The sequence below is a fragment of the Molossus molossus genome, unplaced genomic scaffold (assembly GCF_014108415.1).
Source record: "Molossus molossus isolate mMolMol1 unplaced genomic scaffold, mMolMol1.p scaffold_m16_p_18, whole genome shotgun sequence".
NCBI lineage: Eukaryota > Metazoa > Chordata > Mammalia > Chiroptera > Molossidae > Molossus > Molossus molossus.
This window is the reverse complement of record NW_023425353.1, coordinates 43,120,697-43,142,487: the sequence shown is the minus strand read 5'-3', so window position 1 is coordinate 43,142,487 and position 21,791 is coordinate 43,120,697. Positions and strand designations below refer to the sequence as shown.

The 21,791-nt window shown below is 38.0% G+C and overlaps 1 protein-coding gene across 3 annotated transcripts; it reads left to right on the top strand.

The window, feature by feature from the left end:
• The first annotated feature begins 6,344 nt into the window (after nt 1-6,344).
• SGO1 (shugoshin 1) lies at nt 6,345-18,779 on the top strand. 3 transcript variants are annotated; one of them, XM_036267092.1, is made up of 8 exons: nt 6,345-6,452; nt 8,398-8,546; nt 8,630-8,826; nt 12,080-12,156; nt 14,091-14,149; nt 15,077-15,889; nt 18,257-18,446; nt 18,659-18,779. In XM_036267092.1, exons 2-8 carry the CDS (start codon nt 8,405-8,407, stop codon nt 18,765-18,767), a joined length of 1,587 nt encoding a protein of 528 aa, XP_036122985.1. In that variant the 5' UTR covers nt 6,345-6,452; nt 8,398-8,404; the 3' UTR covers nt 18,768-18,779. The 3 variants fall into 3 exon arrangements, with proteins under 3 accessions (XP_036122985.1, XP_036122984.1, XP_036122983.1); XM_036267091.1 differs by having other exon boundaries at nt 18,245-18,446; XM_036267090.1 differs by lacking the exon at nt 6,345-6,452 and adding an exon at nt 7,159-7,346.
• The last annotated feature ends 3,012 nt before the right edge of the window (nt 18,780-21,791 follow it).

The following is a 21,791-nucleotide window of genomic DNA, read 5'->3' as shown; positions in this document are numbered from 1 at the left end:
GTATGTGATGGTTTTCCTCATTATATTCAACTAAGCAACTAATTGCCTATTAATAACAGTTGTCCTTTAAAAAAAAATTCAAGCTTAGCAAAAATAAAATTGTTCAGACACAATCTGATTTTTTTAATTTCAAAAGGAAGATAAGATGTGCTATTATTTCCTTATTATGTGTTAAGTATAATATATTCCAATGTGTAGTTACTTTTTAAAAAATATAGGCCCACATAAAATCGTTTCTACTCACCAAAGTTTCACTTACCTATGCCATTATGTTTCATTTGAATTTGAATTTTGAATATAGGTTGTACATTCGGTAACAGTGTTGTATCAATATAAAATTTTCTAAATTTGATCATTGTGCTGAGGCTATGTATGGGAATGTCCTTTTTCCCTTATGAAGGGGACCAAAAGTTTTGCTTTTTGGAATATTGATTTTAAGCTGGTTATTAAGGAACAAGACTCAGAAAGAACTTATGAACTTCCCTTCCTTCCTGCCCAAGAGATTCAGGTTTTTAAAAACCTGCTTTCAGGAAGGAAATTTCAGGATTTCACTTTACCCTAATTTGAATTAGATATGGTAAACAGGAGGGCTACAGGCAGGGAGGAGCCCACTAGCTAGATACCCTATGTCCCTTGTTTCTGAGTTGCCTAGTAAGAATTTGCCTGCTTGTGTGCTCCACTCTTCAACTACCTGTAAATTGCTCATTCTGAGACCCTGTTCCACTTATTTTCTCCTTCCCCTAAAATGTCTTATATACCCAAATGTTGCTTCAAAGCCTTTGAAATTTTCACACTATGTTAATTCCCTGTGTGCATGTAGTAAAAATTTTTATTTTCTCCTGTTGATCTCTGTTAATTTATTAGCTCAGTTAGCCCTGGCTGGTTTGGTTCAGCAGTTAGAGTGTCGGTCTGCAGAGCAAAGAGTTCCGGGTTTGATCCCGGCCAAGGGCATGTATCTCAGTTGCGGTTCAGGTGGCAACCAATAGATGTTTCTCTTTCTCTCTCTCTCTCCCCCACTCTGTCTTCAGATAAATGTAAAAATATCCTCAGGTGAGGATTTTTAAAAAATGTATTGGCTCAGAAGAACTTAGAAGGTGGGAGAAAAAGTACTTTCTTTTAGGCCCCACGCTAGAAAATACATGATAAAGTTTTAGTGGTAGGGGCACCATATTTCCAACTACTTTCAAATGAATAGATCTGTTCCCAGGTGGAGACAGGAAAGTAGATCTCCAGAAGGGGGTTTAGAACCTAAATAGTCAAGACAGTGAGTGGTCAAAGACCAGGTGTCCTAGAAATGGCCGCTTACCGCAGTGGTTCTCAGACTTCACTATATGATAGAATGGTCTGGAAGCTTTGAAAAATCCCTAATATCTAGGTTTCACTCTATCTATTCACCAAATCAAGCTATCTAGGGGTGGTACTAAACAGTAATTTCTCAAGTCCCCAGGTGATTTCAACATGCACCAAGTTGAGAATCACTGTCTTAGACGAGCAGCATTGGCAATACGTGGGAGCTGGTTAGAAATGCAGAATATCAAGTGTACCTTCAAATCCACTGAATCAGAATCTGCAGTCGAACAAGATCCCCAGGTGATTCTCATTTGGTTAACATCAATGAGAATCACCTGAAGAACTCATGCAGCACAGAGGCCCAGGTTCAATGAGATAGGCTAAAATCTGTGCCTCTGTGTCTTTACCTGGTCCCCCAGTGAAAAAGTTTAAATATCTGACTACCCCAATCTGTCTCTTTGGTAAGGCAAAACTTACCTTCCCTCAGTGCACATTTGCATTCTAGTCTTTCAGCAGTTGTAGGGCAAGGGAAAATTATGTTTACTTGAGGAAAGTTATCCACAAAAGAAATTAGAAAATAAATCAAATGGAATTAAGATTTCCATGGATAAACCACAATGTAGATACTTGAGGATATTTTGTACAATAGAAATGAATGTAGAAGAAATATTTCTAAGTTCAATGCATTGTGCTTTGTGTGTGTGATTTAGAAAGTTTTTAAAAAATGAAAAGAAAAGCTGTATCAGAGTTTAAATTTTTGTATACTTACTATTCATTTCACTTAACAAAAAAATGGTATGAGAGAATATTGGAAAAATAGAGCGGCTGAAACTTCAGACTCTGTTGTTTCTATCTCTCCCTTGTGCTAGAATAATTAACCGTACAGCTCTGTAATGGGTAGTTAAACTAGGTGAGGTAATGGTTAATAAGGTGAGGCAGGAGCATGTAGTAGGGGAAAAAACACAACCAAAAAAATCACTTCAACAAACTGAAACTTTCAATAAATCACTTAACCTCCAAAATCTGTAACTTGAAAGAATGAACTAAGCAAACTACATTCATTGTATTCAACATTAACATTCTGTTTCTGAGTCTAAAGACCAGTCAGTCGAGAAATTTTCTAGGTTTGAGACTGAAGCATCTTTAGATGGCAGAATGAGGATGACAGTTTCAATCTGATGAATTTTCCTTATTTGCAGCTTGAATGTCTGGTAATGTCAGGGTGTTCTGGTGAACTCTCTGAGTGGCCTGCACAGATAGGCATGGAGATGGAACATATATGATCTGTTGTGGTGATGTCTCTGAAGTTGTCCCCCTGTAGCTAGAGTGAGTGGGGAAGGCCAGTTTTTGTTTTCAATGATTCCAAGTCAGAAGGGTGGGAGAAAATTGGAAATGTTTGGATAGTTGTAGCCAGATATTAAAGGAAACTAGAAGAATTCAGGATCCAGTCCAGTTTGCAGGTAGATTAAAAAAACCTCAAAGACAATAAACAGGACTATAATCTGATAATGGGTACACAAGTTTTCTATTGAAATACAATTTTTCTCTCTATAATCACTACATTTTCACCAAAGATATTCACAGTAACACTAATTTGTTTGTAAAACAAGGCTAGTCTCACTAAATTTGACCTAGTTTTTTAAATACATATAGCAAAAACAGTAATTTTATGCACATTTTGAGATAGTTTACTTAAAGTTTTCCTAATATCCAAGGGCCTTTATTGGCTTCATAAAGTCAACTTTAGTTTCTTAAATTTTCTGGTAACAGGAAACTCAGATTAGATTTTAATAATCTGTTTAGGCTAAGAAGCAAGAGTGTCCAATAAGATTCAAAGTGAGGCCCTGGTCAGTTTGGCTCAGCAGTTGAGCATCAGCCTGCGGACCAGAGAGTCCCGGGTTCGGTTCCCACTAGGGGCACGTACCACCAAAAAAAAAAAAAAAATTCAAAGTGAGTACCCATGCCCAGCTGGAGTGGCTCGTGGATTGAGTATTGTCTCCTGCACTGAGCGGTCCAGGTTGGATTCCTGTCAGGGCACATTCCCGGATTGCAGGGTCAAACCCCAGTAGGGGCCATGCAGCCAGAAGCCAATTGATGTTTCTCTCTCATATGGATGTTTCTGTCTCTCTCCCCTACTTTCTCTCAAAAAAAAAAAAAAAAATCAACAAAAATATATTTTTTTAAGTGAGAATGTAGTTTAAAGATAAAATTATTAAGAATTTCAAGACTGCAGAGCATTAAAGCAAGTGTGAAGCCCTTGTGAACACATGGCCCAAAGCACAAAGTAAGTATATCATGGCAATAAGGCAGCAAAAGGCAGGGATGGACATACATATTACATGTTTCTCATATACTCATGTGCATGCTCCACTGCCTCATCAGACTTCGCTTACAAGTCACAAGTTCAATGATAAATTATTAAGCATTTCAAGATGGCAACAGCAGAGCATTCAAGCAACTGCAGGGGCTTTTTGAGAAGGCCACATGCCCATGAATCCAGCCCTGCTCTCACCTTCCACTTCATACCCTTTGACCTCAAGTAATTAAAAAACATCTCTGCTCCTTCCTTCTTGATTCCTCTACTCGATGAACCACACTGCCCAGGTGTGAGTAAACTGAGGATTAATGGAGGAAATCTGGTGGATGACACCTGGAGAACAAGTTTTTGTTGGCTAACCAGCGGTTCTCAACCTTTCACAGAAGTTGCCTAAAACATAACAGTCGCAAAATTACAATTATGAAGTAGCAATGAAAATAACTTTATAGTTGGGGGTCACTGCAACATGAGGAACTGTATTAAAGGGTCGCAGCATTAGAAAAGTTGAGAACCACTGTAATCTCTTCCACTTAAACCAGGAAGGCCTGAGGTGAGGCTTAGACTAGGGTGAGGGTGTAAATGTTAGTTACCTCTTTTTAAATTTATTTTAAGTATACTTGGTATACAATCTTATATTTGTTATATTAGTTTCAGGTGTACGATATAGTGATTCAACATTTTTATACCTTACAATGAGATTACCCCACTAATTAAATGTTAGTTATCTTTAAAAAAAAAACAACTTTATAGCCCTGAATGGTTTGGATCAGCAGAGCATCAACCCGTGGACCAAAGAGTCGCGGGTTCGATTCAGATCTAGGACATGTACCTGGGTGGCAGTTCAGTCCCTAGCCTTGGTTGGGGTCGTGTGGGAGGCAGCCTATCACTGTGCCTCTCTCACACTGATGTTTCTCTCTCTCTTTCTCCCTTCTTCCCTCCCACTCTGTCTGAAAATAAACGGAAAAGTATCCTAGGGTGAGGATTTAAAAAAAAATTATAATAAATTGAATGTCTAAAGTTAAAGCACTCATTTAGATTTCATTTAGCTATTGCTTTACTGTCCCAGTGAATATTTACCACTTCCTTCAAATTACTAAACAAATGCTAAAGATTTAACTATGAACAGGTATATATAGTTCCTACCCTTATGCAACTTGAATAAACAGGCAATGAATAACAAGTCAGTGCTACAAGGACTACCAAGGGGAATATGCATGGCACTAAGGAAGCACAAAGTAAGGTACTAGTAGAACTCTGGGGACAGGGAGAGATAAGGCTTCTGGAAGAATTTACATCTAAATGACACCTGCAGCATGCATAAGAGTAAGTGGGGCTCGAGGGAGGGAGCACTCTTCTTGACAAACAGAACAGCAAGGGCAAGAGCAGCAAGAAGAAGGACAAGGAAATGAAAGAAAATCCAGAAGAGGTTCCCAGGAACCAGGTGGCTCTTTAAGGACCAAACACCAAGAAGTGCTTAGATGCTATTGGCAGCCAAAATTTAAGAGTTTTGTAGTCAATCATATTTGCTTTGCCAAAATGTGTGTGTGGAAAAGAGATTAACCGAAGAATTTATATGCATATATGCATAACCCATGGACACAGACAATAGTGTGGTGAACACCTGGGGTGGGGCAGGAACCAGGAGGAGGGGAGCAATGGGAGACATCTGTAATACTCTCGATAAATAAATAAATAAAATGAAAATATTTTTTAAATGTCACTATGAAGAACACAATGGAGTGGAGTCAATGGTCAGAGTAGGTGCTCATGCAGCTCATGGAAAGAGATTAGGTAGTAGGCTGGATTAGGGGATGAAAAATAGTGAGGTCTGGAGGTGAGAAATACTTAGAAAGTAGAACTGGCCGGACTGGGTGACTAAGGAAGAAGAATCAATGAAAAAGATTTCCCAGCCCAATTGGTGTGGCCCAGAGGTTGAGCGTAGACCCGTGCACCAGGTGGACTGGTTCCATTCCGGGTCAGGGCACGTGCCCAGGTTGTGGGCTCCATCCCCAGTGGGGGACATGCAGCAGAACGCCAATGGATGTTCTCTCTTATCCATGTTTCTCTCTCTCTCCCTCCTCTTCCTCTCCCCCTAAATTCAATAAAGAAAAAAAAAATTTTTTTTTAAAGATTCCCCCAGACTTGCGGGGGAGTAACCGGGTGGTGCCATCTCCTGAGGGTTAAAGAGCCAGAGGTAGCCGGGCAAAGAGAAAGAACCTGGAGCAGAATGTTTCAGGTATCGGCAACTTCCCCAATAACAGCCCCGTGAATCCAAAATCCGTTCCCCACCGTTGCCCCCTAAAAGCTGCCTCCGTGAAGCAGTTCCACTGCTTGGCCCGGCAACCAACCAAGGAGATTCTTCTCACAAGAGGGAACCCTGGAGCACAGCCTCGGAGAAGGGGCACTGCAAAACCAAAAACACAGGAAGCTTCTGAACGTCCTAAAGCACCCACCCGGGAAAGGTCTGGGAGCGGCTCCACCCACGAGAGCCAACAACTTAGAGCAGAGAAGAGCGAGCAGGTCGACCGCCCGACAACCGGCTCCGCCCTCCTAGTGCTCAGACGGCGGACGCCCGGATGTGGATGCTTGTCGAGAGCGCGTCACGTGGGGACGCCCGGGGGGGCGGGGCTCTGCTACGTCGGTTGCTGCGCCGCCGTCTCACGTGACCGCCTCCAGCCAGCCAATGGGTGGACGCGGATGCGAATTTCGAATGCGGCCGCGGTAGTCGGCGGGTGACGGGAGACGGAACTGGCGCTGCGGGAAGCCGACGCACAATCCGCCGGACGCTTTCGCGGGGCCTCGGGATGTGAGGAGGGAGACCGCTGCTGCGGAAGCGGTGGCCAAGGTATCGTGGCGGAGGTACCAGGGGGAGGCGGGTCTCCTGGCCCTTTCCCGGCAGCGCGCCCACCCCCGCGCTGGCCTTCCCGAAGCGCCTCCGAGAACGAGGAGGCCGCGGGATTCTGACGTGGAGCAGAGCGTCCTGACCCCGCGCCTCTTCCCTCGGGGCCTCTGTCGTTCTGAGTGCGGGGCCCAAACACTGAGGCCGTGGAGTCGGGCCTCCCGGGTGTCTGTCTGCCGGGCCACCCCACCCACGCGTCCCGACCATCCAGTTTCCTCTTGTTGGATAAGCGGGGACCCGCGCCGCCCGCCTTGTAGCGTTGGGTGAACTGATGTGCAAACAAAGCATCTACCGTAGTTGAAAGCCGGGCTCAGCGAACGGCACACACGCTGGCAGCTGGTTTCCGAGCTGCCCCGCGCTGGTGCTCGGTCGGTGACCGCAGGGAGCCCCCGGCAGGGCGGTGACAGGATCGGACGGAGGCCCGATATTCCCGGTTCTTGGGAGCCAGAGCCCTTACCAGCACCGGGCGAGGCCGGCCTCCCGCGCCGGGACCAGCCCTGCGTCCTCTCCACGCCGCCTCGGTGCCGGCCGCGGCCCGCACGGGGAGTGAAACCTCCCAGCGGCGATTTTGTGTGTGTGTGGATTTTAAGTTGATTAAATAACAGGGTTTTTTTGCTTTTGCTTTTCAAGATAACACTTGGTTTTTAAGATACCTGAACGAAACTCACTTGATCTGTTACGTAATCTGTATGGCTTTCAAACATCTGCGGCTGGAACTTGGAAAACAGCCCACTTAACGTCCCTGCTTTAAGAACAGTTGTGCTTTCTCTACTGGGAACATCCCAGTCTATCTATGTTTAAGATAATGAGTAAGGCCTGGAGAAAAATGCTCAAGAAAATGTAAGTTTCCAGGAAGAGATTTGACTAGGAAGAGATGAAGGTAGCCTTTGTAGTGAAAGTTGTATACATGGATTGTTACAGGAAAATAATATTTTTTGCGATTTTAACATCTGCAAAAGTGCAATCTAAGGTACAAGATGCTCATGAAAAGTAGTTTGACATGCTTTAGTAGCAGAATACTGAAGCCTGATTTGCCACATTGAAAGATTTAAGTATACTTACGTATTAATGTACTCAATAGTATATTCCACTATCAGTGCATGTTTTGCTACTTTTAACTGTATTGTAAAACAATCATTATTTAAATGTCTGGTTTGGTATATTCATGATGTACTGGAAGTTTAGCAGGCCTGAATTTTAGAATAACTTTGAGAAAACTGACATGTTCCTGTGCCCCAGATTCTGCCGGTTCTAGCTCTGTCGTTGTTGTAATAGCCTATTACAATTGTATACAGTGCTGCACAGTTTATACCTCTGAAGATCACTTTGACTTTTCTGAGAGCATGTGCATATCTAAAGTAACACTGGGTTAAAAGTGCGTGGAAGACTGGGACGTAATCAAATAACCTAATCTGATAAGTAATATAGAGAAAAACTTGAAAACAAAGCCCAGATATATGATTGCCTCTGAACTAATGCTGTAAGCCTAATAAACACTAAAAGTTGGTCATAAGCACTGCCTGTAGGAAACAAATATCAAAATATAATATTAAGAATTTCCCATAGTACCTACTATATGGTAAGCTGCCAGTGAGTATTTCTTAAAGAATAAATAAGTGGCATATTTCAGTCTTTGGATTGGAAATCCACATTTATTAAACCTACCCTATAAAGTACTTGGGGAGGATAATATGTATACCAAAAATATTAACGAGATTTAAAAACTGCAGAATTTTGATTATTACCAGGTTAGCCATGTACTTTGAGTTTATTCTTCAGTTAATGTCTCTGTTTAATCATTCTTTATCAACAGACGGTTTTCAAGCTCTTTTTGTATTTGATGATGACATCTTTAGAAAAATGAAATATTTTTATTGTTTTAAATTCATAGGCAGAAGATGGCCAAGGAAAGAAACCTCAAAAAGTCCTTTCAAGACAGTCTTGAAGACATAAAGAAACGAATGAAAGAGAAAAGGAATAAAAACTTGGCAGAGCTTGGCAAACGAAAGTCTTTTATAGTTGCACCATGCCAAATAATCAGTAAGATTTTCATGTTGTCCTTTTGCGTCACTTTTTAAATTTATATTTAATAACTAATAATAAAAAACTTTATCCTCTTTTAGCCAATACTTCTACTCTGCTAAAAAACTACCAAGACAACAACAAAATGTTAGTTTTAGCTTTGGAAAATGAAAAATCCAAAGTGAGAGAAGCCCAAGACATAATCCTACAGCTGAGAAAAGAATGTTACTACCTCACATATCAGTTATATGCATTGAAAGAAAAACTTACTTCACAACAAACAGAAGAACCTGCTCAGGTATTTTCATTACAAAGGCTGAATTTCATAGGAAAAATAGTAAAGCTATGATTTAGTAGTTTAGATCAATTATGCTATTAATTGCTAATAACTGTTAATTGGTACTATAAATCTTAGCTCTTTATGTAGTTTTGCTACGTCCAGTGGGGTTTTATAAGAGCTACCTCAGTTGGGGTGTGGGAAGTATGTGCTTATAGAGAATCATTTTTACTTACTAGTTGGCTAAATAAAGAAGATTATACATTAATTCCCAAACAAGAAATATCTTGAACATTCTCCTGGCCACATTTTCTTTTTTAATCCTCACCTGAGGATATTTTTATCATCAGATGGAGTGGGAGGAAGGGAGAGGTGGAGAGAGAGAGCGCGCAACATTCATGTGAGAGAGACACATCGACTGGTTGCCTCCAGCATGACCCGACCAGGGCCGGGGACAAACCACAACCGAGGTATGTGCCCTTGACCAGAATCAAACCCACAACTCATTGGTCTGCAGGCCAACGCTCTAACTGCTGAGCCAAACTGGTCAGGACCCTGTCCACATTTTTAATCTTTCTGTTTATGTCCATGGCTATATAGAAAGGCCAGCCAAACTATAACAGACACGGAGAAAGCTTGGTTTTCTTTGTGTGTTATTACACATTAATCCTGAGAAGAGTAATGATGAGCCAATTTCTTCTTTCTTTTTCCCAGAAGCCACTGCCAGGGAAACTCATGGGGCAGAGAAAGAGAAAAGTAGTGTTGAGTGTCAGGTGTTAACAATTTACTTTCTTCCCTGGTGGCCATTTGTTTGCTGTGCCAGTGAAGACAGTTGTGTTAGTAGGAGACCAGAGAAGAAAGCCAGACCATAGTGATCAGGGGAGGGATATGGACCTGAGAAAGGAATTAAAGTCACCTCTCTGTTGACAGGAGTCAGTGAAAGAGTTCTTGCTTCCGTGCAGCTAAGGTGATTCCACATTTTTTCTATATGATATATAGAATGCATGTGTAGTATATTCATATCCAGTGTAGTAGAGAATTTTCTTTATAAAGATTAAATATGATTTCTTTACCTTTATGTAAGGATTAGATTATTTAATAAAATTTTCCTTCAGAATGTAATCTTTCCTAATTTTTTTCTTCTCCTTTTTTGGTTTCTGATGAACAGTTTTAAGCTATGCATTATAACATTAGCATACTATATGTGTGTCGCCTTTCAAAAAACAACTGAATTGAATTAGAATGATTTCTAAGGAATCGGACTGGCACGCCCATCTTCCTAATACAAGTCCACAAATCTGCCTATATCTATATTCATATTCTCCATCTTCCCTGTTGTTGCAGTGGCAGAAGTGTCGCAGCTCCCGTCAGAGTCCAAACTCTCTCCTTGTGCATCATTTCCCTTCTTCTCATCTCCACTAGGACTTTGCTCCTGAAAGTTTGCACTCTCTTCCAACATTTATCTCCCTCTCTGCTGAATCATTCTATCATACAAATGTGCCTTAGAATCAACTTCAGAGTAAAAGAAAATAAGTGAAACCTCTCCTGATCTCATCTCTATCTGCATATTTCTCTGTTCCCATTCACAGCAGAATTTTCCAAAGACAACAGAGCACTTAATGTCTTCACTTGTTCAGCCTCCATTTACTTTTATTTAAAAGTGATCTTAGCCATTTTTATTTATTTTTTTAGGGGAAGAGAAACATCGATTTGTTGTTCCACTGATTTATGCCATGGCTGGGTATCTCAGTTGGTTAGAGTGCCATCCCAGTACACCAGGGTTACATTTCAATACCTGGTCAGGACACATACAAGAAGCAACCAGTGAATGCTTCCATTCACTTTTTAGCCTCACCCAAGGATATTTTTCCATTGATTTTTAGATAGAATGGAAGAAAGAGGAGAGAGAAACATTGATATGAGAAAGACACTGATTGGTTGCCTCCTGCACAATGCCAACCAGGACTGGGGATCAAACCTACAACCCAGGTACGTGCCCTTAAGCAGGAATCACAGGCTAGTGCTCTAGCCACTGAGCTGGGGCTCCATTCATTTTTTAACTCAACTTTTATCTGGCCTTTATCCATGCCATTCTATTGTCACTATGTGTCAAGGTCACCAAAACCTCCATGTTGCCACATTCAGTGGTCATGTCTCTTTCTTTTTGACCTTGAAGTAATATACAACACAGGGATTACACTTTGCTAGAAATACTTTGATCATTTAGCTTTCTTACCATCACATTCTCCTAGTTTTCTTTCTACTTTTCTGACTCTTCCATGTCAGTCTCTTTTGCTGGCTTCTTTGAAATGTCAGTTGTCCTAGTCCCATCTCTGCCTACTTACTAGTAACTTCCAAATTTATAGCTCAAGACCTACACACACACAGCACAACTACTTGATATATCCAATTAAATATTTATAAAGGATCTCAAATATTTTGTACAAAACTAGTTCCCACCCACCAAAGATACTGTGTACTTCTACTTCCCTCCATAAGTCACCCATCTCAATAAAAACAGCCTTACCCATTTGTTCAACTCAAAACCTTCCTCACCTCTAGAGTCACAGAATTCCAGTCCTAGCTAATATGTCTGTTTCACTTACTACGATGATTTCCTAACTCCTTGGCCCATTTCAATCCATGTTTCACACAGTGGCCGGACTGATCTTTTTAAAAGTTAGATCATTTTACTTCCCTGCTTAATATTTAAGTGACCTCCCATCACACTTAGACTACAATCCAAGTTCATGGCTCTCAGAGCCCTATGTGATCTGGCCTCTGCAAGAGGCCAGATTTTTTACTGTTCTTAGTGACTTTCTCCAGCTACAACTGCCTTTCTTTTCTAAACACAGCAAGAGTTTTCCTACATCATGACTTTTCTATTTGCTGTTTCCACGGCTTTTTCTTCCCCCTGCTCTTTCAATGGCTCTTTTTCATTCTTCAGATTTCAGATGAAAGTCACCCTATCTAAAAGAGCCCCCCACCTCAATTACTGTCATTTCACCCTGAGTAAATCTTTGATAGCACTTAATACTATCTGAAATTATTTATATATCTGTCTTGTTTGTTTTTTAATTTTCTCTCCCCACACTAGAATGTAAGTTTTAAGAGAGTAAAACTAATTTTTTTTTTTAGCTGCTATAGACCTAATTCCTAGAACACTGCCTGGCACCATGATAGACTGTCAATAAATATTTATTTTTTAATAACTGATCTTTGTTATGAATATTTCAGTTTTACTAGTGTTTTCTTTCTTTTAATGCATTCACAGAACCATGAAGTAAGTTCCTCTGGAATGGACTCCAACAGTGACAGCAACTCCGGGGATTTATTTGTGAAGGATTTACCGTTAGTATCAAATTCATTATTATGCTTATTAATATCAAACGTGTAATTCTGTGATCTGGCTATGAAAGTAAATTGGCATCATATTAACTCATATTTTGAGTCTGATGTTCACTCTACTGAGAATATATTTAAGAAAATATAAAATGTTAAAACTCTTATTATATATAGCCAAACCAAATCATTCTTCCAGTTACTTTTTTTGATGTCTAAGAATATGATGCTTTTCTAGGATTTTTAAATCATTCCCTTCAATATTTTTCCTATACCAAGTTTTTGTTCTAAGAAGGAAGGATTGGTTATTCAAATGATGGTATTTTGATAGTACTACAAATAGTCTGTTTTAGAGAAGAAATACAATAAAACATTTAACACCACTGTCACATGTCTTGCTAAACCAATTTATTCCTAAATACAGTCAGATCCCGTATACCTTCTTGCCTTTCTCTTCGATCATGTGTACTTTATTTGTTTGCTTATGAATCATTGAGATATAATTACATACAGTAAAACACACAGATGATAATTATACAGCTCAATGAGTTTGACTAACATATAGTCAAACCAAAATCTCAATTAAGATATAGAGCATGGTTATCACTCCGGCCTGGGGTTTCTCAGTCTTAACACTACTAACATTTAGGCCAGATCACTCTTTGTTTAGAGAGCTGTCCTAAGCCTTATGGGGTATGTAGCAGCATCCTCGGCCTCTACTCACTAAATGCCAGTAGCATTCCTCTCTCCTAGTTGTGAGAACCGAAAATGTCTGCAGACATTGCCCATTATCCCCTAGGGGTGCATACTTGTCCTCAAGTAGGAACTACTGCCATAAGCCATTTCTTCATATCCCTTTTAAGCCTATGTCCCAGACCTCACAGAAGTAATTACTAATATGATTTGTGTCCCCATATTAATTTTAATAATTCTAAAATTGAACTTTAATATCTGACAAAATATGTAATAGCCAAAAAAGTAAGGTGAGGTAATTGAGTCTTTTTTTTTTTTTTAATCCTCACCCGAGAATATTTTTCCATTCATCTTCAGATCGAGTGGAAGGGAGGAAGGGAGAGAGAGAAACATCAATGTGAGAGAGACACATCGACTGGTTGCCTCCCACATGACCCCAACCAGGGCCAGGGACCAAACTGCAACCAAGGTACGTGCCCTTGACCAGAATCGAACCCACGATTCTTTGGTCCTTGGGCTGACGCTCTAACCACTGACCCAGACTAGCCAGGGCGGTACTTGAGTCTTTGTAAGATTTCTAAACTTTTTATTAGTTTGTTATCATAACTCTGTTGCCTAAACCTATATTTAAATTTTGATGTCCAGAAGTGACAATTCTCTACAGTAAATAAAGAATCAAGTTATAATTCAAATGAAACACCACTAATAGTGTTAGAGTGTAAAGAAAATTTCTCTTTCCATGCACCAAAGAGAGGGACAGAGTTTTTTCATTTGTTTGTTTTACGTGAACAATGTTTACTTCAGAGCAGTCAATAGTTAAACATCGTAAAAGCCACTACCAAAAATAAAAATATTACAGCTATTTATCAGCTAATGATAAAGCAGACTGCTAAAGAGTTGAATAATCAAACTACATTTCTTTAATATATTTTTTTAAGTCAATTCTGATTGGCTGTTTCTGCAGTTAATTGAAGTTAAGAGTTTTGGCATGCTTTAAGGAGGAACTATCCAATTTGATACGTTACTTATTCCAGTTCACAGTTGAATGTCAGTTGTAACAAATCAGCCTCCATGTAATCAGTGTAAATGTTTTATGGTTTCCTTTTATGTAGAACAGATGTACTGATTTAGAGTGGAATTATGAAATAATAGTAAAGAAAATTAAAAATTTTAATTTTAAGAAAACCTTACATTTATTTCTATTACATAATTGTTAATTGAATTTCTATTTTTTAATGGTATTTTCTAAGGCAAGATCCTCTTCAGGAAGCTCACCTTCCAGAACAAGGAGAATCATTCCAAACAGAAGGTAATTCAAGCGAAAATCTGAAAATGTGATCAAGGGCAAGATGAGGTCTTTGAGAACAAGTAACAATGTCTCTAATTTTCTTTTTTAACTTTTTAAATCTTCTCACCTGGTATTCTTCTGCTTAAAGCAAATCTGTTTATTTTACAGAGAATAATAAGTGTTTTAAAATACATCCATTTATTTTGCCAAATCTATAATTAGAAACCTTGCCTATAAATAACTGTGGCCACAATTTACTGAGCCCATTTGACATATGTTGTCTCACTTAACCCTCACAACAACCTTGCAATATAGGTACAGTCAGTCCCGTTTTATATAGACTCAAAGAAGTAAAGTATCTCATATAAGAAGTAGCCCAGATCATAAGAGTTAAGGTTTAAACTCAAAGCTGAACTCCAAAGCCATGCTCTTTCTACTTTTAAATCAGTGTGTTCCTAATATCAAATATCAGTCTTCTACCTAAGCTTTGAAGAAGGGAAAGCATTTGAAAATAAGCAACACCAAATTTCCACACTTTTCTTAAAAATACAGATATTTCCTACCTGAAAGGCTTTCCAGTTATCCCAATTTTTTCCATTTTTCAAACAACAGCTTAGTTCCCACTTTCTTGGTGTATTTTTCCTCCTTTGGAATATAAGATTCTTTTCCTCTTAATCCTATACACATAGATACATGTAAACTACTAGGTATTCTTTAAATGAGGGGCACATAAAACCCTAAGTTAGAATATTTTTGAAGGATATATAAAATTCTTCTAGAGGTCAGGTAGAAGCTATCATTTGATCATTGCCAAATAAATTGATGGTAATATGGGAACTACAGATGACTTTTCATTTATTCCATTTTTAACTTTGAATTCTAAGATTCTCATAATTAAAATTTCCATAAAGTAAAACTATTTGTCTCATTTATTTTTTAAATTCTCAGAGCAAGTACTTACTATTTCTCAAGACAGATTGGGATTTGATTTGGAGTCAAGTGAAGATATGTCTACTGATACTATCTTACCTAGAACTGTATCTCTCCGCCGCAATTTAAAGAGACATTTTAACAATCTATGCCAATTCAACACCTTGGATAATTCTGAAATCAGTCATATGTCAGAGCAATCTTTTGGACTGGAAACAGTTAGATTTGTAGATCCACTAGTACACATGCACATATCTGAAAATGTGGAACAAAATGTTTGTCAATGGAACAAGGATCAAATTAACTTATCACCAAAGCAGGTTCACCCAGGAAGATCTGCTAAAACAAAAGAAGACATTTTAGAGTATAAATCTGAGCAAACTAAAAATAAGCATAGAGATGCACAAGGAAGAAAAAGAGGAGAGAAGAGAAAAGCTAACAGGAGGAAAAAAGCAAAATTTGTATCTAAGTATAAAGGGAGCAAAAGTAAAAATAAAAAACCTGTTTCCAAAAAAATAGATGATTTTATCACTTACAATGATGCTTACAATTTTAATTCGGAAGAAGGTGTTCATCTCACTCCTTTCCGACAAAAAATGAGCAATGATTCCAAAAGAGAAGCAAACAGCAATGTATCTGAAGTGAGCAGCTGTGGATCAAGTAGTTCAGGAGATGATTCCGATGACCTGTATTTGCCCACTTGCAAATACAGTCCAAGTCTCACCAGCCAATCAGATAGGAGCCCAGTCACCAGGCCACGATCTAAAAGGGCACTAAGATGTAAGGATGAAAAAGAGATGGAGAGTTCTCAGTCAACAAAAACTCCTACCAGTAAGTGATCTACTTGTTTGCCTGCATTTTTAATGTTTATGATAAATGATCCCTCCTGGTGCTTATATACTATACTTACCATCTGTTTCTCTGGGGGAGGTTAGAGACTTGCCATCTGTCTCTTTGGGAGGAGTAACAGTCTGATTAAATAGTGGGGGACCAGGGGTGGAAATCACAGTTGTATTGCTCTGAACTGCTTTAAGCTAATTTAAATCCTCTTTAAGAACAAATACAAAGAGTGGGGGGGGGGGGGGTTATGAGTACAAGGAGGGTAAAGGGGGAAATAAATGGTGACCGAAGAAGACTTGACTTTGGGTGGTAAACAATACAATATTCAGATGATAGAATTGTACACTTGAAACCTGTGTAATTTTATTAACCATTGTCAGCCCAAGAAGTTCAGAAAAAATTTTCAAAAAAAAAACAGCAAATACGGTCAGCCCTCGGTTATCGTGGTTAATCAGTTCCAGACTCTACCTGCGAAGCAGGATTCTTTATTTATATACAGTCGTCCCTCGCCACTTTGCACTTCAACTTTCGCGGCTTCACTCTATCGCAATTTTTTCAAATATAGTATGTATATATATGTATAGTATTTGAAAAAACCGCAATAAGAGTGAAGCCATGAAAGTCGAAGCGTGAAATGGCGAGGGACGGCTGTACTACTTGTTATGGAAGAAGCATTTTTACTTTCTGTAAATGAAGCTTTCCAAGGCAAGAAAAAAACTTTTTTGTGGCGTTAGGTTGAGTTAAAATATCTTTTATACGCTCACCTGCAATAGCCCCTTAAAAATGAAATCAAACTTAAATCCAGTAATCTGTCATTTTAATGTCTTTGCTTTATATTCAATGTGACAGGAACCATGACTTTAAATATTATTTTTCTAGTTAGTGAAGGTGGCCTAACAAAACCAAAAAACTCTTTTCTCAATTGACAGGCTTAGTATTCTTTTGTAGGATATTTGTAAGACATCTAAAAACTGTGGCTTAGAAGATTTTGCTTTTGTTAGATCAAAAGTCAGAATGATTCAAAGGTTCAGGATACAACCTGCACCTGCCCACAAAGATTCTCATCTGGGAATTTTAGTTACTTTGGTAAAAATAACATATACAGTCAGGTTGTATTATTCTCAGATTTTTGTCATGCTATTTTATTTGATCCTAAGAACAACTCTGAAGTTCAGAGGTGTCATTGTGCTTGTTTTGTTTATTAGGAAACTAAAGCCTGAAAGAGTTAAATGACTTTCCAAGGCCAGCCACTTAGGTGGTGGTAATAGCATGCAAATATCTTTTCAAAAAATATGCTTTAATGAGTAAATCAAACAAAATTGGCAAAATGTTGGTAATTATTGAAGCTGGGTAACTGTGGGTTCATTATACTGTTGTCTCCACCTTTATGTATATTTGAGAATTTCTATGAGTTTTCTAAAAGGAAAAAAGTTCATTCTAAATAGTGTTACTCAAGGTGTGGTCCCTGGACCTTTAGCATCAGCATTAGCTGGAAATTTCATACAATTGCAGAATCTCAGGCTATACCTCATACTCTTGAATCAGAATCTGCATATTTTTCACAAGTTCCCTGGAGGTTTTGTGTGTACATTAAGCTTTCTAGAATATAACAACTGATCTGATGTTATTGCTTAACCATATTTTCCAAACTGAAAATGATCATAATTAGTATAGTACAATATGCTTATGTAGGGACAAAAAAGAATATTTGAAACCCAGATAACCCTGGACAACAGGGTTACCAAGTATAAAATCATCTTGCTGTGTTCTTAGACTATAGGAAGTCACTTAATAAGCTTTGGCAGTGAAAGAGATAGAGGCCTTAAAACAAAACAAAAAGCCAGGCTGGTATGGCTCAGTGGATTGAGCATCACCCCATGGACTGAGAGGTCCCAGTTGATTCTCGGCCAAGGCACACGCCCAGGCTGTGGGCTCGATCCCCAGTGAGGATCAATGTTTCTCTATCACATCGATGTTTCTATCTCTCCTTTGCTTTAAAAAATTAATAACATATTTTTAAAAATAAAAAAGAGGTAGAGGCCTTGATGATTCTAAAAAGCAAGGTGTGACTAAAATGAAACTGCATAGTTTAAATTAATTCATTACACCCAAGCTATCCTAGATGACTTAATTTTTTAATTTTCAAGAATTTTAACTTTTAGTAAACTATGGTATCAGTTCTTCATATCTACAATAGTGAACATTTCAATGTCATCTAGGATGAAAAACTGTTGAACAGGTTAAAAAATATGAAATGCTGGGTTTTGTGTACATTTAGGATATGTAATTGCATACAATTTTATTTACTGTGGGTTGTTTGTTTTTTTGACCCATATTCAATAAAAGTTGTTTTTGTAGGTGAAGTACCTGAAACATACCAGTCACCTCATTTTAGCCTGAAGGATATCACCAATGTACCCTTGTATACTGAAGTGAAAATGAAAAAACTTTCTCTTTCTCCAAAAGAGAAGGAAGAAAGCCCACCAGTGTCTCTGCCTAAGCGTAGGTGCACAGTCAGTGTGAACTATAAGGAACCCACACTCGCTTCGTAAGTATTTAATTTGTGGGAATTCAGTTTTAATGATACATTTTGGGGGAGTAAGGTTATGGAGCTTTGTTCAGGGGTGAGTCTTATTTGAAATATAAAATTGTGATAAAAAAACTAAGGCAGGAATATTAACACTGGCATATTTTATAATAACTTTATCCTGAAGAGGAAGTTAATATTGGGATGCTAAAGAGCACTTTTTACCTTTATAGGAAACTAAGAAGAGGGGACCCTTTTACAGATTTGTGTTTCTTGAATTCGCCTGTTTTCAAGCAAAGAAAGGATTCCAGACGCAGTTCTAAAAAAAAAAGTATGAAGTAACTACAATGAAGCATTGGTTGGATGTGGTTTAAATTCATCCTACACCCCCTTCTATTGCTCCAAGAGAGAACTGTAAGCACACAAGTGGGTTGAATTATTGCCATAGAATATTCTCTTGACAAGACTCTAGAGCAAGAACATTTCTTAAAAACTACACATCAAATGTGATCTTTTTTTTTAAACCTTTAATAGATTTGGTTTATTTTTTTCTTTTAAATATAAATAACTAGACTTAAGCACTATTTATAGTTAGATTTCTTATACTGCCTAAAACCCTTAATTTTAGTCAAAATGTATCTTATACCAACATTTTTGGAATTAATAATGATTATTCAAATAAGATGTTTTAATTATAAGCTTCTGGCCCTTTTATTTTTCCTTTTAGTGGGGAATACTAGAATGATTTTTGAAAACAGGCTGAAGATCTTTTGAAACTCCTTATATAATATTTGAATAAATTCTTGACATTCACAGTAGGGTATACCCTATTGTTTGTGTCTCCTTTATACCATTGTTGTATTTAGTTTTTCAGATAAAATGTGTATGAGCTCATGACTAGAAAATTAATGGTTGCTTAGGCTGAGGGACTAGGTAAGTAACTAACTCTGAACCCCAAGCTAAGCTCTGGGTGTGTATTATTCAAAGTGATACCTCAACAAAAATCAAGAATTATTATGTCATGGACTTTCAGGATAGTTAGTTACTTAGTCAAAAACTCTAATGTGTGAATGTCAAAGATTTTTTTTTTGATCAGCCAATGAGAGAGTATTAGTTCAGTTCTGAAAGTTTGAAGCCACTGCTTATATATACCTCTTTAAACTTTAAAGCACTGTAGGTTGTCCATTTTTAAAGGCAATAAAATTTGCATAATATAGTGCTTGTGTTTTTCTTCTGTTCTTTAAATAACAAAGAGTGCATATCTGGACCACCATACTGTCTAGCCTTCACTGTTCTCATCATTCTTGGACATTTCTTTCCCCACTTTGGTTTTCGCTGTAATCATTGCCAAGAAACTCTTAGCTCCCCCACCATTCTCTCAAACTAACACTCGTCTCAACTTTTCATTGTGGAATCTCCAGGTCCCATGATCAACAAATTCTATTTTACTAGGGGACTCTTGCAATCCTGACAAGTTTCTTGACTATATCTCCTTACCTTTCTGCATTCTGTATCAGTCACACCCCAAATCCTTTTCATCAGCCAAAATTTTTTTATTCCTGACCTCCAAAGCTATGTACTTTTCTCTACTTATAAATTGATGTCCCTGTTCTCAAATATCAGTCCTCACTGATTCATATGGCCTACTCTCCCATCACAATCTCTTTTTTTACACTTTATTTGTTCAACCACTCTCCTTACCCTGTTCTTTAAATTCAGAAAAACTCTTGAATGGCTACCTTAATTAAGATTAAATCCAATTTAAAATTTAATTTTTCATTCACAGTAGCCACATTTCAAATACCCAATAGCCACATGACTAGTGATTACCATATTGGGGACAGTGCAAATAGAGAACATTTCCATCACCACAGAAAATTCTTTTGGACAATGCTGCTCTGGGCTAGCCATGAGCAAACTACAGCCTTTGGGCCAAATACAGTCTTCTGCCTGCTTTTCTATGAGCTAGCTGCAAGCTAAAAAATCAATGTTTAAGAACTTTTATGTTTTTAAATGGTTGGGGGGGGGAATCAAATCCTGACTATCAATTTTGGTGATAAAACACTAGATTTGAACCCCAAATAAGTACTTATATAAAGTTTCATTTCACCTTTTTAGCCTGCAACCTAAAATATTTATTCTCCAGACTTTTTACAGAGAAAGTTTGCAAACTCCTGCCCCAGACATTTACTTCATTTTGATGGATCTTTCTCTGTTGACATTTTCTGATGTAGCTGTGATCCTTCCCATCTCTGTCTTCAAAATCATAATTCTAAATTTGGTATTTCTGTTCTTTTAATATTTGTGTATTCTTGCTGTAGTGTTTATTCTTAGACTGTTAAGAATTGTTTTGTATGTTAACATTTTACATGAATGTTATATTGTATATCTCTTGTTGTAACTGACTTGTAACTCAACATTGTTTTTGAGATTTATCGATGTTCCTAAATGTAGATTATTTCCATTGTACAGTATTTTGTTATATAAATAAATCAGACATTCTTCTTTTGAGAGAGAATTTGCTTCCACTTTTTCATTACTACAAATTATTGCTGCAGTGAATGTTTTACATCCTTATACATATGTATATTTCCATGGAGTTGATACTAGAAGTGGCTCTGCGCTCTGAAGTGCTTGTTTGTACCCATCCTCCTGACAAGGAGTATATCACTCTCCTAATAGCATTTTAAGTTTCCAGTTTCCCCACCACTGTCATTTGGTATTACTGAACATTAAAAAATTAGCCAACCCAATGAGTGTGAAATGGTTTTTGTTTTAATTACATAAAAGATTTTATTTTTACTGAGTTAATTACTTGTGAGAATTCACATGTTTATTGGTCATTCTTATTCTATGAATTGCTGTATATCTTTTGCCCACTTTTCCACTAGAACATCTTTTTCTAGTATAGGTTCTTTATGTAGTCTAGATACTATTCCTTGTCTTTATTTACATGGGTTATAGCTATTTCCTCAGTTACTGGTTTATAATTTTTTTTTCTGGACTTAGATTAAGGGTAATAAAACTAGCCTCATAAAATGTTTTCTGAAAAACACATCTGTTTTCTAAGTACTTTTTCCTTAAATGTTCAACAGACTAGTGAAGCCATCTGTGCCTTGAGTTTGAAAAAACAGTTTTTCATTATGAATTTACTTTATTTGATAAGGGATGTTTAGGTTTTCTATTTCTTTAGTCCGTTTTGCTGATTTGTGTTACACAAGGTATTAATTCATTCCATCTAAGTTAACAAATGAGTTGGCATGATGTTGTTTAAAATATTCCCTTATCCACCCGGCCGGTGTGGCTCAATGGTTGGGTGTCGACGCATGCACCAGGTCACCGGTTCGGTTCCCAATCCAGGCACAT

What these genes read in the sequence shown, in the direction of transcription:
- SGO1 (XM_036267090.1), top strand. Translation starts at nt 7,300, where the DNA reads ATGTTTAAGATAATGAGTAAGGCCTGGAGAAAAATGCTCAAGAAAAT. An exon ending in AAACAGAAGAACCTGCTCAG is followed by an intron (nt 8,827 to 12,079) that starts GTATTTTCATTA and finishes ATGCATTCACAG; the next exon opens with AACCATGAAGTAAGTTCCTC. An exon ending in GTCAACAAAAACTCCTACCA is followed by an intron (nt 15,890 to 18,256) that starts GTAAGTGATCTA and finishes TTGTTTTTGTAG; the next exon opens with GTGAAGTACCTGAAACATAC.